The sequence below is a fragment of the Gymnoscopelus microlampas genome, assembly GCF_963454915.1.
Source record: "Gymnoscopelus microlampas genome assembly, chromosome: 22".
Classification (NCBI taxonomy): Eukaryota; Metazoa; Chordata; class Actinopteri; order Myctophiformes; family Myctophidae; genus Gymnoscopelus; species Gymnoscopelus microlampas.
Window position 1 is genome coordinate 15,038,919 of NC_139959.1, and position 16,121 is coordinate 15,055,039.

Sequence of the window (16,121 nt, forward strand, 5' to 3'; positions counted from 1 at the left end):
ACATGTACTATGACTGTAGTTAAGTTTTCTTCTACTCTTGGATGTTTTACCTGTACTGTTATCATCATATCGTCAGCACTCTTATATCATTGTACACATTTGTTCCATACTACTGCAAGTTCATCCAATCCTGCTGATTATTTAAAACATCCTTTTTTGTATATCTGTAGTGTCTTAGATAGTAACTTATTGTGTTTTGTTGTGAACAAAACTGATTTTTGTCTAACTTAAACCCAAAGTTTTGTTTCTCCTCTTCCTTGATGCTTTTGTTTTTCACCGAACTATCTGTTGTAATGTTGCCTTTTATTCCAATTTATTGCTGGAATATTTATTTATTGTTTTAGCATGGCACTTGGCTGAGTGTAAAATTAAGTAGTGAGTTTGAGAAAACCACATAATCCAGAAGGAATTTGAGAGGAAGTGGGTGAATTCTATTTGTTTATTTTCACTTGTTGGTTCTCACAGAGAGGTGGAAAGTGCAATACCGCATACTGCAATCTATGCAGGCCAAGAATTGTGGCACTTTATTTTCTGTCTACGGGGTTTGTAAGTGTATAGGCAGAAACTACTTGTATTTTTCAAATAATATATCTTTAATATGAGGCAAACTAACAGTGTTACCGCTACCACAATATTTCAAACAATGCAAATGAAGAATTTTACTTTTACTTTTGAATACTGTGTGGCTGGCGTATTCTGTCAGTCACCAGCCATAAAGCCAGATGTCAATGGACCTCAAAATTTGATTTTCGTTTAGTATAGGGATCCAAATTGACCACCAGGGCCTTTTATATAGATTACAAAAATATGCTAAGATTATCTGATATCAATGGCCACACAAAAAGTATGTTATGTTTTTTGTGAATTAATGTTGAGAATGATTATATTTTTTCTAAACCAAAATGGAGCACGACCACAATTTCCTGCCATACGGTGGTTGAAATGATGCGTGCCTTTTCATAACATCGCTGTTTATGAGAAGGTAGCACGTCATTTGGCTTTGTTCATATTGCACTGTACAGAAAATTCTAATTTTATAGGAGAAATCAGGTCTTTATGTAATAGATACAAGTAATGTTATTGAGTTCTCAGGTTTTCTATAACTCTCTGATGTTCCAATTGGATAGATTATCTGTTTTTCTTTTACAGCTGTGTCAACTACTGTACTACTTCTGAACTTTTTGAAAGATGTTGTCAAAACTCACATTGATGTCTTGGAGCCCAGAGTATGGAGTCTTGGTATTTCTTGCCTCCTTCTGGGTATTTTATGTCCCACACAATCCAACTCCATCAATCTCCAGTGAGGCAGGAAGGAGCACAGATATAGAGTTAAACAGTGACTGTGTTGAGAGGGAGGGAGTGCAGTCATCACTGAGTGATGGGTCTACTTTAATTGATTAGCAGTGAGAGTTCCCTACTGTCACTGAATCGATGGTTCAGATTTGATCCGATGTTGACGCCACTGAGTGCTCTGAGCCTTTGAGCTGTCAGTGGCTACACGTCCCCATGGGCATGCCCTTAGGAACAATGGCCCTGAGGTGGATTTTATGGGTTAAGGATTAGCAAAGGATGCTGGTTAAAGCAAGGGGAGAAGTGAAGACAAGGGTGTCACATCAGTGATCCATTGTGGTCTATACTTTCTTTACTCTCTGCACATATACCCAGACCAATATCATTTGACTCCATAATGAAAGAATCTTGGGACAGGTCATGGAATTATCTTTTATCTAAAGTAATACCACCTGGGCAACTCAGTAGGAGATTCTTTGGGGTTCCCCAAAGTGTAAGTTTGCATTTTTCAAGAACAAATGTAAAATGTGGGTGTGTGACAGTGGTTATTTTTGTTTACATTTTTCATTTGTCTATCTTTTTTGTAAAGGAGGTTGTGATAACTTTCCTTTTCTAAAGGGATATTTCACTTTCAAACATGTTTGGGGTCATTTTAACGTCTACTCTGGCTTAATTTTCTCAGCACCCTGGACAGTTTTTAAGTTATGCTTCAGTATTTAGATATTTGATATTCATTTTATCAGACACGCACCCTTCCTATACAAACCCTTTGTAACTTCAAACTCCATTTTAACCATGTTAGATTCAACGAAAACACCCGTCCTTGGTTCTGGTGACTCATACTGCCCTCCTAATACGTGAGGGGGCCATGTTTTTTCGATTACTTTTTTCTGTAATTTTATTAAAATTTGTCATTATATTTCATTTTGTTTCGTTTTCCCAAAAAAATATAAAAACATAAATGAAAAGTAATTGAAAAAACACGGCCCCCTCACACATTAGAAGGACAATATCAGTCACCAGAACCAAGGACCAGTGTTTTTGATTAATCTATCATGATTAAAATGGAGTTCGAATTTACAATAGGTTACTTTGTATAGGAAGGCAACAACTATCTAAATACTGAATCAAGCAACTAAAAACCTGTCCGGGGTGCTCACAAAAGCCTGAGTAGATGTTAAGAATGACCCCAAACATGTTTGAAAGTGAAATATCCCCCTTTATTGTTACTTCAGATTCAGATTAAGAATTTCCCTTTCCCCCTTGTTTGTAGTAATCATGTCCCCATTTTAGTTGAGAACAACCCTTCATTTTGACAGGACACATTTTAATGCCAAGTCTGAACAGACTAGAGCAGTGGTTCTCAAACATTGTTCATGTTCTAGGACACCAAAATTGATGTATTTGGCCACAGACTCCCATCTGAAAATATTTTGTGCCAGGGACCCCCCATAAGAGAAGATTTGTGTTGTTAAAGGACGACCCATTTTCAACCGATCTTCATATAATTGGTCCTCACTAATGCTCATGATTAAAATGACAACATTTTAGTTTTCCCCGTCTGTGTCTCAGAGGAGGGCAGTGGACAGTTCAGAAACCCGCCTACCAGTGGCATCACCGATGGGCCATCCAAGCTAATATAAACAGCAGGCTTTCAATTCCTGGAATAATAGAAGCTATAATAGAAGCCATTGGTCTCGTGTTAATAAACAAGAATAAATATGACTTGACAGTCATATTATTAGCAGCTGCATGCATACTTTTACTCAAGTAAAACATTTGAGTACTTTTTCCACCACTGCATGTCATCACAGCTAAGAAGAACTTCTCCTCAGAGTTAAATCAACACTGAAGGGAGACACGATGTCTATTGTGATGAGCGTGTAGAACGTAACGCTCAGTAGAACGGCTGTTGTAAATCACAGATGATTAGTAGATTCTCCGCTGGCCGAGTTTTTATGACTTAATGACTCTCAGCCTCTCACTATGATTGCCTTCAGGAGGGGAGGTGCTGCGAGGGGAGGCGGGTGCTGCGAAGGACCGGCCGTCCATTGGCTTAAACGGGGAAGTGTCCCCCATTGGCTTAAAGTAGTGAAGGACAGCCAGGACAGCCAATGAACAAATACATGTCAAATACATGTCGCGGATGACCACGTCTGAGCCTGTTTCTAGAGCAGCTTGGCAGCTGCTAAAAATAAAAAGTGAAATCTTGTTTGAAAAAAGAAACCTGCCTGATTATGTTGGAGGGTTTCTGAACTGTCCACAGCCCTCCTCTGAGACACAGACCGAGAAGAGAAAAATGGTTATCATGAGCATTAGTGAGGACCAATTATATGAAGAAAATGGGTGGAGTCGTCCCTTGAGAATGATTCCAAAATGTTCACAATTCATGATTTTTCAAATGTTTTTGAAAACAGCCGATCTTCAAGCTCACAACGCGTCACGATGCTTGTAGATCGGCTATTTAAAAAGGTATGAAATAGGCCTCATGTGGTTAACCTCATTTTGCTGGGGAACCCCTGGAACCACCTCACGGACCCCACTTTGAGAACCACTGGACTAGAGATACAAGGGATGTGCATTGACCTCGACTGCCCTTGTTCAAGTGGTTTGTGTGTGGGTGCTGAAATTAAATCTGTGAGCTAGCTACCAGCAAAGTGACTGTAATGCTGTGTCTTACTGTCTCACAATGGCATTATCATTTGTGGCATTGTACAGAGCAGAAAGTCTGTGTCTTTAATTTCTATGAGAGGATGGTTATTGTCTGTGTCACCCATGCGTGCTTACCAAACCTTGCTCCTCCCTCCCCTTGTATGCATAAGCTATGGCTACAGGTTTTTTTGTTCCCCTCGTTTTTAGTTGTTCATGTTTGTGTATTCTGCCTGTTATTTTTATTTTTGAACTTTGTTTTTTGTTCCGTTTTGAAGGACATTATCGGTAGACACATTTTGAGCTACAGACTGTTTCTGTACAAAGCGGCATCTTTGTATGCATGTAGTAGTCTGAACAATTATGTGACCACAGAACACTTTGTTATGGTAACATGTATGTCAACATTTCTGTAGAGCATTGTTCCCCATTACGTCTATTAGCATATGCAGGATAACAAATAAATGTGTATATAAATTGTGTTTGTGGTGTCTGCTCTACTATGAAATGAATTGATGTTGGCTCACTGATAGCCTGCAGTTTTTGGGTTTCGTTGTATTTCCCCTGGGCGCATTTGCTAATCATTTGAATTTGTTACATTACACGACTCCGACACCTGGGTTCATAAAGGATATCAACTCAATGTACAGTTAAAAATTACTTTGCAGTTTGTACTCGAGGCTTTTCTAAAGAATTCCCTACTGCCAAAAGTTATTTCAGACTACAGACTATTAACCAATCTGTGCTTGGTAAGAGATGGCAATTCATCATCAACAGAAAATGTTCCCTCCAAGATACGGTTCATTTTATTGCTTATCGTTGCTGTTGGGCAGAAACCTCTTATCTCCATATTTTAAAGAGTCGAAACGCGATCGTCATCTCTGTTACCTTGCTCAAGAATAAATAGCGACATGTTTTGAGCTTGTAGATCTGCTATTTTTTTATTTGATCCTGAAAAGTACAGTAACAGTTTTGGACATCTGAGGTCTCCAACCGACAGCAACGTTCTTATAGTTCACAGTAGTGAATGGGAGCAACTTTCACCTTAAGCCAGAAATAAAGCAAAGACTCCATGTGATGCCATTAAGTCAGGGGTCTTCAACAGGGGGTCCAGGACCCCTAGGGGGTCCTCAGAGCTACTATAGGGGGTCCGCCAAATCTTTGTGTGATAGGATTTAGTTTTTTTACATTAACCACTTGAACCCTAGAATTCCTTTTCTGAGGGGAACATTAGCCGAATTTTTTTTGGCAAAGAGGCTATAGCTGTAGAGGGAAAAAAGAGCGCAAACGTTTATCTGAAACACAATTTTATACAATATAGAGGGGGTCCCTGCTTCATCTCTCTCTCTCAGCTAGGGGGTCCTTGGCCTGAAACCCATATAGGGCTAATACAAGGCTCTCACCTAAAATAAAATAAAAGTTGTAAGTTGAACAAAGTATTCAAACAAAAGACATGACAAACAACACATACTGTGTGTGTGTGTGTGTGTGTGTGTGTGTGTGTGTGTGTGTGTGTGTGTGTGTGTGTGTGTGTGTGTGTGTGTGTGTGTGTGTGTGTGTGTGTGTGTGTGTGTGTGTGTGTGTGTGTGTGTGTGTGTGTGTGTGTGTGTGTGTGTGCGTGCGTGCGTGCGCGCGCGTGTGTGTGTGTGAGCCTTCACTGTTATTTGCTGCATGGGACTGTTCCTGGAGGTTTGGACAAAATAAAACACCCAAAATCTGCATTTCTGAACTTTTTGGAGCCTTGGCCGCTTGGTCAACCTTTACACTATGAAAAATCATGAAAATGTGTGCAAACTTTAAATATATATATTTTTAACCACTCTAACCATTATTTTATACATTGGCTATCGTTGAATAGCCGAAGCACTCGGTGCCACGCTATGAGCTTGTAGATCTTCTATTTTTGAAAGATTGATTGATTGATTGATGTACTTTATTTAGTAAGACATGAGAACAACAGTACATGGAAGTACACATTCACAATACAAGGTCTACTAAACTGGAAGACTCATAAAGCATTACGCTTGTTTAAAATGAGATCCCCATGCACACAAATCATGATGACATATACAGTAAGAGACAGATCATGAAAGATACAGATCATGAAAATCATGAACATTTGTGCAAATCTTTGAATATATATATTTAAAGCGAACATTTGTAACTCAAATCTTTGCTTAACTAACATTTGTAACTCAAATCTTTGCTTCTGTTCTGGGGGTCCCTGGAACTAAATATTTTGGGATGGGGGTCCGCGGCCAAATACATAATTTTGGGGAATGTCAAGGACAATAAAACACTGTACAAACAATTAACGTCAATCATTCAATCAATCAATCAATCAGTCAGTCAGTCAGTCAGTCAGATAAGGAGGTTATCCTCCTTAACACACGAGGGCGCTGTGAGTTCATTCAAGAGACAGGATCACAGGCGTGTACCAGCGTTGCCATGTCTCCTTATTATAAGCGACTTTGGGCTTGTTTTTCACTAAAGTTGCTTGTAAATATTGGTTAGACCACAAAAATTTAAAATATTAAATTTTCTATTAAATATAGTATATAATAATATTATAAAAAAAATATTCAAATATCTAATTATATTAAAATGTAATATTCAAATATTTATATAGGCACAGAATCAAATGTTTTATGGTCATGATTCACCAGGAGACTGGATGGCTTGGTTCCAAGCTTAAAATAATGTATCGAAATATTTTCTGAAATCTCTATGGGGACTATTAATGGGTTTTCTATCTGTAGCACCACAAAAACGTCCGCCACTGCTATGCCCTGTAGCCGATGTATTCCTAGACCTGGTTGTTTATTTCTCTCGCAGAATCTGGCAACGCTAGTCATAAACACGGAAGTGCCGTGGTCTTTGCTATTGGGGTCTTTGTTTGGGTCGTCTCGTCTGACCGGTTCGAGACGTCTTCGCTCTGGTCTGCCGACTAAATAAAATTCTAAACGTTTAAAGTTCTACGTTTTATGTTACATATTGATAACTATGGATGCTGCAGCGGATGAAGACGATACAACCTCGTCATTAACAACCAGTATCAGTAGTAGTAGTGCTGCTGCTGCAGATGAGACGGTCAGCTCCTCTCGTGTCACGGCGGTCGCCAACGGCTGGATGTTTGACTTCGTGTTCCTCAGTGTGTGTCGCTGCTTCAAGGAGAGAAACCTGGACGACTTCAACTCATCTCTAAACACACTGGAGGGTAAGGAGGAGGATAGCCTAAGATCAAGATTTTTTTTATATCTACGAGAGTCTTAGTGACCACCCCCCCAGTTTGCCCTGGAATTTCACCAGTAAAGCCCGTATTTCTCCGAACATGTACAAATGCAACATTTAACCTGCTTGCCCCAAATGTTAACTAGGTGTCCTGCGTGTTTGTTAAATGTATTAGTCCATATTTATCAATAAAGAAGTGTTATACTCCCGTCTGTGGCCGAACGCCATTTACTCCCCCTAGTTTACTTCCTGTTTACATTGAGTGTAATTCCGGCTTTCACCGGATGCGCCCCGTCACTATCATCCATTGGGAACTTTCGACAGAATCGACCACAGACGGGATTAAAACACTAGCCTGGTAAACCCTCCCTCCGGAAATCTCATTTCCATTTAAAATACAATTGCGATTTCTGGAGGGAGGGTTTACCAGGCTATTAAAACACTAGTTTATTGAAAGATATGGACTAATACATTGCACAAACACGCCGGACACGAGTTAACATTTGGGGCAAGCGGGTAAGCACCTTATATTTTGCATTTGTACATTTGTCTTTTTTTTTTTTTTAACACTTTGGAAAAAATTGTCAATATAACATCGAGGTGCCCTCTCTTCCTGTATCCGGAGGGAGGGAGACCACTGTACAATTGCGCACACACACACACACACACACACACACACACACACACACACACACACACACACACACTTTATTTGCTTGGGATAAATACACTTTTGAAACAAATGGCAGCAAATTTTCAATGTTAAATGTTCCACTCAGTCATTCATTCGCCAGCCCATTTACCACTATTTAAGCCCTATTTTAGCTGTGAGACGAGAATAGCCAATCTATAAGCATGGCGAGTCTTGGCGATGCTTGTGAACATCTTTCCCATATTTCTCTTTTCAGGTTTCGTCAATCGCTCTTCTCCTCTAAGAGCTGACCAGGCCCAGAAAAAGTACATAGCTGCTTTTTTGACAAGGATCATGCATGGAAAAGATTTGGGTAAGTGTCAGTCCCCAAAGACATATTTTTTTGTTGATTATAATGCTTTTTATTGCTGATTGGTTTATGTGTGCCTCCGAGTATGTCTCGTTTATGTCTATGGCTTATTACCTCATGTTCTGTTTGAATAGTTAATTCATAATGTTTTTTTTTGCCAGTTTGGGTCCCAAAATACCCGTCCTAGAAACGCAGTGGGCTCAAAAATACAATATTTCTATTTGAAAAGTAGTGGAGCTCCACTATGTCCTTGCAAAGAAAACAAAAACTCCAGAAATGTACTTAAGCACAGTACTAAAGTAAATGTACTCTGTTACTGTCCACCACTGCTCCTGTCGAGTCATGATGTGGTCCATCATCAGAAACATTGGAATTAAATTGACTTGGTCTACATTTAGCGCTCTAATGCCTTTAAAATGGATCCATTGGCAGCGATCAAAAAAAGATGCTGAAGCAGCCAGGATGGCAAATCATCAGAGTGGTCATTACTGTAGTTCCTACCTGCCGTGTCTCACTCTAATACAGATAGGCTGCACATATCCTCCCACCCCTAGTGAAACCATTCCTCTAAGATCTTGGCTTTAAAAGCCTTTTTTCGGTGATGACCCACAAACTGATGTCATTTGTACAATATTCCTGTCAACTGGCCTCAATATTTCACTCAGACACGGATATTGCAGAGAGTCAGTGTGTTGATATCTCCTTTTCATTGCTTTTACTTACATTAGATTAGATTAGATGTTCTTTATTATTATTATTATTATTATTTATTTATTTAATTTAGAGTAGCCAATCATTTCTTACCCCTTTTTCTCCCCAATTTAGTCGTTGTGCCTATTAATTCCTCCCCACACACGTTTCTGTGTTGTCACTGCTGTTGTCACTTGCCATGAGGAGCCCCCACTGGGGATGGATGTAGAGCCTTCGTCCTACTCCTCCCGCCCAACACTCCCCGCTGACAGGTGCCGCCCCAGCCCGTAGGAGTATGCGCAATGACCGATAACACCCTCCCCGCCCGGCTTCCCTCCCCTGAACACGGGCCACTGCGCCACCCGAGCGCCGATGTTCTTTATTATTACGGGAAAATAATTTTGCTCGGGTTAATACAGACAAGATGATATGTAAATACACTACTTGACATTAATATCAATAGTAAAACAAAAAGTGACCCTAAAGCCTTGCGGTGAGATGAGATGAGATAAGATATACTTTATTAATCCCCGAAGGAAAATTGAGGCGTTGCAGCAGCATAATATGAGGAAATTAATATATACCAGACAATACAAAAACACATCAGACACACATCACACATGAACAAAGCCGACACAAAGTACCAGGGAGAGAGTTCTCTTGCATTATGCAGTCTGATGGCAGTTGGCACAAAGGAAAGTCTGTACCGCTCCGTTGCATTACACATTTGAAGAATATCTCGAGTTGATTATTGTACTGGCCAATATTGTTGCATGCATGCACACAAATACACAAGTGCAAACATAATGTGATGTTTTTACTAGTATGTGACGTTTCCCTAGATGCCAAGTTTGAGGAGGATGACCACGTGCTGCCTCTGATGTCTGCCGTTGTTATATGGGAAAATCTAAGAGCCACTGTAACAGAGGACAGCTTGTCTGAAAATATCGCCAATCTGTTGTTGGTCCAGGTAAACTCATACCACCTCACTGTCTAGAGGCAGTTAGCCCCTGACCTATATACTTATTTGACCAGGATCTATACTAGATCCTCTAGTATTTCCCTTGCATCAAATCTCTTCACCGAAAATGCACCAGCATAGGGACGCTAGGATTAAAGTTGTTAAATGCCTTTTAAATAGAGGGATATAGGCATTTTTAAATTGTTCAGATGCACATAGTGACTCAATTGCAACTGTACATTTTACCATCACAATGCTTTGTATGGCTCCGTCAAGGAAAACCAATCTGGGAGCATCCTGATGATAAAACAAAAAAGTAATTTTGAAAAACATCGTCCTCTTATAAACATAAATAGGTATCATCTATCCACTTTAACGGGCCACTGCATTTTAGATGACGTTTTATACTAAGATTTAGCTTTTGTGGGTGCAGCATTCTGCAACTAATGCTTTCTCCCCCTCTTGTAGTCAGTGGCTGTGTGCCTGGAGAAAGGCCAAACATCCCAGGCCCGCTCTGTCCTTAAGTGGCTTACAGAGAGACATGACATTGCACGGGTAAACATCCCAATTACTGTCCATCTTCAGTTCAGTAGAGCAGAACCACTCCTCATGCAACACGAGGAGAGACATGCGCACACTAGCTAATGACAAACACTTTGTTTCACAGAACTTTTCAGCCAAGCTGTCGGTGATCATGTGCAAGGCGGATATCTACCACCCATTCCTCCTGAACTTCAGCTTCGACCGCCTGCTGGAGGCGGTCCAGGGGTACTTGGATGCCTACCTGGAGCGGAACCCCTCAGACTTCCTGCTCAAGGTCACGATCATGACATTTTACTTTACAATTAATTGTCATATCAATAATTGCGCTTAACGATTACATTTTGTCATTGAACGTTTGAACATATAAATAAAAAATAAATTTCTTTTAGGCTTTGTAAACACAAATTTCACGGGGCAGATGTGAAAAAAAATTTAAATATACAAAGAAATGACTGGCATCCATTCTATAATTCAATATCTGTATCTGTTGACCCGTGGGTCTGAGAAAGAGGCAGAAATTCTGTGTCTTCACAAAATACGTGTCACTGAGACAGCATGTAATATATTACTGTGACGTGATGGAAAATATTAATTGGCAGAAGGAGCTGGTTTCTGTAATGTTTATGTTGTCCAGTCCAAACCTAGACTACGCTATTATTTTTGTTGAAAAAATTAGCAATTTGCACTGTCCGACTATGGTTTCCTTTGCTCCTACTAGCAAGGAAGTTTTCTGGCCTAATAAAGTTTTCTGGCCTAATAAGTCTTAATCCCCAGAGCCATAGTGCATAATATGTCTAAGGTTTTAATTGTTAGCCGTAGCCATGTCCGCTTACCTTTGGCGTATTGGCTGTGTTGAGATGCTGATCTGGCAATAGAAGTCAAAGGTAATTGAAAGTTAGTCGTCAAAATAGTTGGAAGGGCAAACCGCACCGTTCAGCAGAACTCTCCCCAGGGCCCCACAGAAACTTGATTATTCATGAAAGTTTGAGCTATGATTTGCAAAGGAACCATTTACCAAGGTTGAATTTAGATTAGCTCTCTTTAATGACGGTTTATGAATTTAATTAAAATATTATCCCACCAAAAAACTCCCCTTAAAGCTGTAAGGAAGATGTGAAAAAGTAGGACAGAGTAGTTTGTGTTTTGTTGTAAAAAGTAAAGTGCATGAGTGTTTGTGTTCCTTCATGTCTGCCAGGCAGCCACCAAAATGGTCCAGTCCAAGGTGCTTAAGGAGGACTCGGTGGCATTAGATGAAAGTCTGTCAGACTCCGAATCCACCAGAAAATCTGCGGATGACTTTGAAAGGTAGAATTTTCTTATACCTTTTCAAGTAGTCACAGAATATTTATCTCCAGTATAATCGATCCCCTGATGGGTGCTAATCACTGAGGGTTGCACTGTGTGGTTTCACAAATGTCAACCAGGTCATTGGACCTTGTTCAATTCAATTCAATTTTATTAACTCACTGAGTGCCATTAACGTGTTTCGCGTGTTTTTACCGCTATTGCGCTGGGTGCCATTAACGTGTTTGACGTGTTTTTGAAAAGATAGTAAAAAAACTTCTTCTTTTTTTGTTTTTTGAAAAACATGTTCAGAACCCAATATATCATCATCTGAAGATGTGCAGCTCCATCCACTCCTTGTTTAACTTAGAACTGAAAAAGGCTGTATCTCGCTTCCTAAGCACTTTTTGTTTTCTGTGAAAAAAACTCTGGCACTTTTCAAAATCAATTCTGAAATAATTCTGGCAATCCTGGCACTCAGGGAGTTAAAGTGTCAAATCACAACAAGTTGTCTCAAGACACTTTACATGTAGAGAAGAGACCCGACATCCCACCCTGAGCAAGCAATTTTGCGACAGTGGCAACGAAAAACTCCCTCTTAACTGGAAGAAACATCAGGCAGACCCTAGGCTATAGGGTGGCGGCCTTCTGCCTCGACCGTGTTGTTGACATTAATTGTCTGCCTTTTGAAAATAACATAATAACATTGAAAAATACACAGTAAAAAAAAAAGTGCTCAGGAGCCTAAATACAGCCTTTTCCAGTAATAAGTTAAACAAGAAGGGAATGGAGCAGCAAATCTTCAAATGATGATATCTTGGGTTCTGAACATTTTTTTTCTTTTACCTTTTTTTTCAAAAACACGTCAAACACATCATTGGTGCGTTGCGACATTGCGGTAAAACACATGAAACATGTCAATGGCACTCAATGACGGCAGTTGGCTCAAAGGAAAGCCCCCCCCCCCCCAGTGGCGCCCTAGTGACTGCCTACTCTGCCTGATGGGCGCGCCAGCCCTGCTCGGTGGCACAATATTATCATACAGTGTGGTGGTTTGGCACTACAGTGGGCCCACTTACTTATACATGCTGAAAAGATATTAGCGCTTCATGATAGACTGCTCCATCTCTTGTCACAGGCAAGATAATGTATATTATTTTCCCTCCCAGCATGAATGAGGGCCAAACTACCCTTCTCAGGTCAGTAGACTTGAGTCTGAATTCAACATTTTATTTTAGCACATATTAATTTTCGTCATTGTTTTCAGTGAACAACACTTTCATATGACAAAGTATAAATTACGCTTAACAGTGACAAAAAAAACTCTTTGTGATGACGACTCTTCAGGCGGAAAAAGAAACTGCTACTACCGAAAGGTTGTGAGATGTTGATGTGCAAGCCTGATTCCCGCAAGAATCCTGTTGTCCGTTTGAACGGCATTCCAAAGAATAGTAAGTTATGTAGTTGTAGAATTTTTCAAATGTTGCGGTTTTGGGGGTGGAATAATGTGTAAATATTAATGAAATGTCATTACGGTGACCAGGGTTCCTATGCAAGTATGGAAAGTATTGAAAAGTATGAAAATGTATTAGTAATTTCCAGGTATGAAAAATTCCAGAGGGAAAAAACATTTATTGGCTGTATCAGTTAGTTCACTTGCTCTTTGGGCAGAGACGTTTGACTGTGACTTTATTTATAATTATTTGTTAATCAGTGTTTACAAGTATCTCTTAAGTTTTACTCCATAAACAGCCGATGAAGTAAATTCAATTAAGCAATATTAGTACACATGAGAGGGTGTGCTTTACTGTGATTATTGGCACGACAGTGATGCGGCCAGGAACGAGGCGCATCCTACCAATAATCACGGTAAAGCCACCCTCGAGTGTAATATTGCGATTATACAACCATTACCATCAGAATGAATGAAAATCTAAATGTATTCATATTGTTGGGCATTTTGCTCTCAAAATAACAACCTTTTTGCGAGTGTTGTCTCTGTTATCCTGAAAATAAATGGGGTCTGAGAGACCCTGTTTACTCAGCCACTCCTCCAGATCCATTGAGATGACTGTGCGCTACACAACTTTTCCCAAACTGAACACACAGAGGAACAAAACGTTTCTCTCTTTGTTATAAAAAATATAAATATAAAAATAAATAAAATGCCAGATTTAGCTACTACGTCTACAAACTTCCCATGCAAACTGCTAGCCTATCTGCTTAGCTGCAGCAGCACTGCTCGGCTCTGCTGAGAGACTCCGTCTGATCAGCACAGCTGATATTTATATTTTGATTAGTTTCATTTGAGAACGGCCGGGTGTTCTGTCATGCTCATTTGATCAAATGCTCATTTGAAGCGTGGCTTCGCCCCGCATTTCGAGCTTGCAGATCTGCTACTTTTGATACTTTTGTGTGATGCTGTAGTTTGTATGATCGAGTATAACGTTAAAATAAGGAGATAAGAGGTTTCTGCCCGACAGCAACGATATTACATTGTGGCCTAGTGGTGTTTTGAGCTTGTGCTCTTCATCAGAACTGGTCTGATGAAGAGTAAAAGCTCGAAACCTCATTAGGCGCTTTGTGGGTGCAATAAAATTAGTTTGAAATGGAGCCCAACTGTGTTGCAAGCGTTTTTTTGTTTTCTATAGTTCTGTTCTTCGCCCAGCACCTGCCCAATTCTGGGCATTGGATGTGCGTGTTCTTCCTTCATTACCTGACTTTGTAACCTAACCTTTTTCTCTCTTGTCAGCTACAAGTCGTCTTACATGTCAAGTAGTGTGTCCACAAGTGAAAAGTCAAGAGTCTCCTGACAAATCGCAGAGTAATTCAGAACTCGGAAAGCCAAAGAAGAGACGTAAGGTAGGTTGAGCTACACAGAGCAGGACTGTATCTGGTTAAATTAATCTGAATTTAATGCAGTTTTTAGAATAACTAAACAAATCTAAATATTGCATGGGCAAACCTGTTTTTCTGTTCAGAAATGGACGCCTAACCTGGATGAACATCTCAAAATTGGCGTGGTGCGTCATGGCGTAGGGAAGTGGTCGCTCATATTACAAGACTATGACTTTAGTGGCCGTACGTCCGTTATGCTCAAAGACCGCTGGAGAGTGCTTCAAAAGACACGATGAAGTCGTCTGAAGAGGGGCAGGCTGAAGGGACGTCAGCCACGTTAGATTTCATACATTTAGTATGACCTTGTATTATAAACTCCATTCAGGACTTTACGGACGTTGATGCAAGCTGAAATTGTATTTTTATTCTTTTGTGTAATATGTATATTTATACAAGCAGACATTAAAAGAACAGATTAGCTCTGTGATGATGGCTTGTGAATTTGGTTAAATACAGCCCTTAAAGCTGAAAGCAAGTTGTGAAAAAAAGAGGACAAAATTTTGTTTTGTTTGTCGAACAAAGTTTGGCCTTGCAAGTGTAAATATGTTTTAGTAACTGTACATAGCTACTTTTCCTTATGAATTATAATTTTACCCCGTTTTCTCCCCAATTTAGTCGTTAAGCCAATTCATTCCTCCTCAGACACATTTGTGTGTTGTCACTGCTGGTGTACCCTACTGGCTCGCCTGCCAGCGAGGGTTCACACTGGCAGGGTAGCTGCTTTTCTCAATGGATCATTTCGTAGCCTATGGCCTACACCAGCGGTTCCCCAAACGTTTTAGCTCGAGACCCAAAAGATAGTGACCGGGACCCAAACTAGTGAAAATAGTGAAAATAGCAGATCTACAAGCTCACAGTGCATCAATGTGACTACATCTAATTTGCTTTTGTTATGGAATCTCTTAGATCTTTCTCTTGAAACATTTTTGAAATGTCTTTTTGATTTCTGAAACAGTTGGATTAATGTTTTTAATTTTTGGAAATGTTAATATAATAAAAAAAAGTGTTGTAAACGCCAGACAGGGAAAAAAAGATGCGTACTTGTGACCCATAAAAATGGGTCCGCAACCCAAACATGGGTCCTGACCCAGTGCTTGGGAAACACTGGCCTACACTATACTATTTATGTTTGTACTTCAATATCTGGCTGGTGCTTCTGAACTATTGCATTGAGCAAACCAAGAAACAAATGGCCACTAGAGGGCTCCAGCAACAAATAATTCAACAGTATGTATGACCTCATTGCCTTGTAGAACACGTGTATTATAAAGGGCTTGTTTATTTTTATATCATTGAGGCCATACCTTCACATAAACTGCATATGTTTAATGTTTTAATTTAATACAATTGTAATACTTTAATTTGTAAGAATAACATAATTATACAAAAAAGTTTGTTAAAAAAAAGTTTTGATACCTTTAGTGTTATTTGTGCTTGATACTCATGTACCAGGCATTGTTATGTACAAAATGCAATCAGATTCAGTTGAATAAAGGGGAAAAGTACACTTGTGACTTGTGAGTGAATGCTTTTAGTGAGTGATTTGACTTGCTTGAACATTAGTTTAGTTGTAC

General features: G+C 39.7%; 1 protein-coding gene across 3 annotated transcripts; it reads left to right on the forward strand.

The window, feature by feature from the left end:
• The first annotated feature begins 6,838 nt into the window (after positions 1–6,838).
• Positions 6,839–16,054, forward strand: terf1 (telomeric repeat binding factor (NIMA-interacting) 1). 3 transcript variants are annotated; one of them, XM_084047987.1, is made up of 10 exons: positions 6,839–7,156; positions 8,079–8,174; positions 9,704–9,831; positions 10,291–10,377; positions 10,490–10,639; positions 11,561–11,670; positions 12,819–12,848; positions 12,997–13,100; positions 14,402–14,511; positions 14,631–16,054. In XM_084047987.1, exons 1-10 carry the CDS (start codon positions 6,943–6,945, stop codon positions 14,781–14,783), a joined length of 1,182 nt encoding a protein of 393 aa, XP_083904113.1. In that variant the 5' UTR covers positions 6,839–6,942; the 3' UTR covers positions 14,784–16,054. The 3 variants fall into 3 exon arrangements, with proteins under 3 accessions (XP_083904113.1, XP_083904114.1, XP_083904115.1); XM_084047988.1 differs by lacking the exon at positions 12,819–12,848; XM_084047989.1 differs by lacking the exon at positions 10,291–10,377.
• Positions 16,055–16,121: the final 67 nt, after the last annotated feature.